Here is a 2,500-nt window from a genome sequence, read left to right as displayed (position 1 = left end):
TCTCTGTGTCTCTCTGTCTCTCTCTCTCTGTGTCTCTCTGTCTCTCTCTCTCTGTCTCTCTCTGTCTCTCTCTCTCTCTGTCTCTCTGTGTCTCTCTCTCTCTGTCTCTCTCTCTGTCTCTCTCTCTCTCTGTCTCTGTCTGTCTCTGTCTGTCTGTCTGTCTCTCTCTCTCCCTCCCTCTCTGTCTGTCTGTCTGTTTGTCTGTCTGTCTCTCTCTCCCTCTCTCTCTCCCTCCCTCTCTCCCTCTCTTTATCTTTATCTCTGTCTCTGTCTCTCTCTCTCTCTCTCCCTCTCTCTCTCTCTCTCTCTCTCTCTCTCTCTCTCTCTCTCAGGTGTGTTATTGACTGTAGATTAATCCTGTGTTGTCAAGACTACCAGGTGATTGACACGTTGGGGGCGGGACTTACGTGGACTTTGGGGGTGGGGGGGAGGCCGTTGCTGATTGGCATCTGAGGAAACAGTGATGACATCGTTGACAGACAGCAAAGGTTATGACTCACGGTTGTCTTGACAACATAGTAACACACTGTCCCTATTACCATATGAACCTTGTCAGACAGAGTGTTGGGACACATGAACATTCCATTCTAACAATTTTCAAGATTGTTAGAACAAGATTCTAAGATTTAAAACCATCAACAACATTTAATTTAAGTTATTATTATTATTATTGTTATTATTCTTACTGTTATTATTATTGTTATTATTATTATTATTATTACTGTTATTATTATTATTATTATTATGATTATTATTATTATTACTGTTATTATTATTATTCGTATTATTACTGTTATTATTATTACTATTACTGACTATGACGACCTCTACCTTATGTTATAATAATAATAATAATAATAACTTTTTATTTGTATAGCGCTTTTCCTGCAAATGTTGCAGCTCAAAGTGCTCCAATTATTATATAACAATTATTTTATTATTTAGTCATATAAAGGCAATATTAAAAAGATGGGTTTTTAGTCTTGACTTGAACATATTTGCTGAGGTTGCATCCCTAATGTAAACTGGCAGTGCATTCCACAATTTGGGTGCCTAAAATGAGAATGCAGCCTCACCAAATCTCTTCTTTTGTACATGTGGTACACAGAGAAAACCAGCGTCAGAAGACCTGAGAGCTCTATTGGGCTGATATGCTAGCAGAAGACCTGAGAGCTCTATTGGGCTGATATGCTAGCAGAAGACCTGAGAGCTCTATTGGGCTGATATGCTAGCAGAAGACCTGAGAGCTCTATTGGGCTGATATGCTAGCAAAAGACCTGAATATATTCTGGTGCTGTGCCAGTGAGAGCTTTATAAACAAGCAGAAGGATCTTGAAATCTATTCTGAACTTAACAGGAAGCCAGTGTAGAGTCTCTAAAATAGGAGTTATATGAGCTCGTCTGCTTGTTTTGGTTAAAACTCTCGCTGCTGCATTTTGGACTAATTGCAGATGACCAATAGTTTTCTGAGAGAAGACCAGAAAGGAGACTGTTACAATAGTCCAAACGTGTAATAACAAAAGCATGAAGCATTAACACTTCTGCATCAGCTTGCCGGAGAACATTTCTCTCCAGTATTATCCCTGACTTCCTGGTTGTGTTGTGTAGGAGCCAGCGTGACCAGAGTCATGTGACCAGAGTCATTAACCTGAACATTCTGTTGATGGTGAATAAATATATCAACTTACCGGGGCGTCCTTCCTGTCCTTCCTGCTACAACCTCCAGAGGGCGACACAGGCTGCTCACCACTCACCTCAGAGGCCTGGCCATTACCTGGAGGGAGAAGAGGAGGAGAGGAGAGGAGGAGGAGGAGAGGAGGAGAGGAGAGGTTGTGATGGAGGAGAGGAGAGGAGGAGAGGAGAGGAGGAGAGGAGGAGGAGAGGAGAGGAGGAGAGGAGGAGGAGAGGAGGAGAGGAGTGGAGAGGAGGAGGAGAGGAGGAGAGGAGAGGAGAGGAGAGGAGGAGGAGAGGAGGAGAGGAGAGGAGGAGAGGAGAGGAGGAGGAGAGGAGGAGAGGGAGAGGAGGAGAGGAGGAGGAGAGGAGAAGAGGAGGAGAGGAGGAGAGGAGAGGAGGAGGAGGAGAGGAGGAGGAGGAGAGGAGGAGAGGAGAAGAGGAGAGGAGGAGGAGAGGAGAAGAGGAGAGGAGAGGAGGAGGAGGAGAGGAGGAGAGGAGGAGGAGGAGGAGGAGGAGAGGAGGAGAGGAGGAGGAGAGGAGGAGAGGAGAGGAGAGGAGAGGAGGAGGAGAGGAGAGGAGGAGAGGAGAGGAGGAGAGGAGAGGAGGAGGAGAGGAGGAGAGGAGGAGGAGGAAGGAGAAGAGGAGAGGAGGAGGAGGGAGAGGAGGAGGAGAGGAGGAGAGGAGGAGGAGGAGGAGAGGAGAGGAGAGGAGAGGAGAAGAGGAGAGGAGGAGGAGGAGAGGAGAGGAGGAGAGGAGAGGAGAGGAGGAGAGGAGGAGAGGAGGAGAGGAGGAGAGGAGGAGGAGAGGAGAGGAGGAGGAGAGGAGG

General features: G+C 46.6%; 1 protein-coding gene across 1 annotated transcript in view; it reads right to left on the bottom strand.

Annotated features, from left to right (window-relative positions):
• LOC308175469 (mitogen-activated protein kinase kinase kinase kinase 3-like) overlaps positions 1–2,500 on the bottom strand; it is a gene marked incomplete at its 5' end in the record, with an annotated part of 21,390 nt that overhangs the window by 18,047 nt on the left and 843 nt on the right. The window contains 2 exons of the mRNA XM_080551134.1: positions 408–449; positions 1,689–1,774. Of these exons, the coding sequence (XP_080407260.1) occupies positions 408–449; positions 1,689–1,774 (128 nt within the window). The remainder of the gene's footprint in view (positions 1–407; positions 450–1,688; positions 1,775–2,500) is intronic.

Source organism: Nansenia antarctica (genome assembly GCF_963989245.1).
Source record: "Nansenia antarctica genome assembly, contig: SCAFFOLD_287, whole genome shotgun sequence".
Lineage (NCBI taxonomy): Eukaryota > Metazoa > Chordata > Actinopteri > Argentiniformes > Microstomatidae > Nansenia > Nansenia antarctica.
This window is presented reverse-complemented; position numbering and strand designations above follow the sequence as displayed.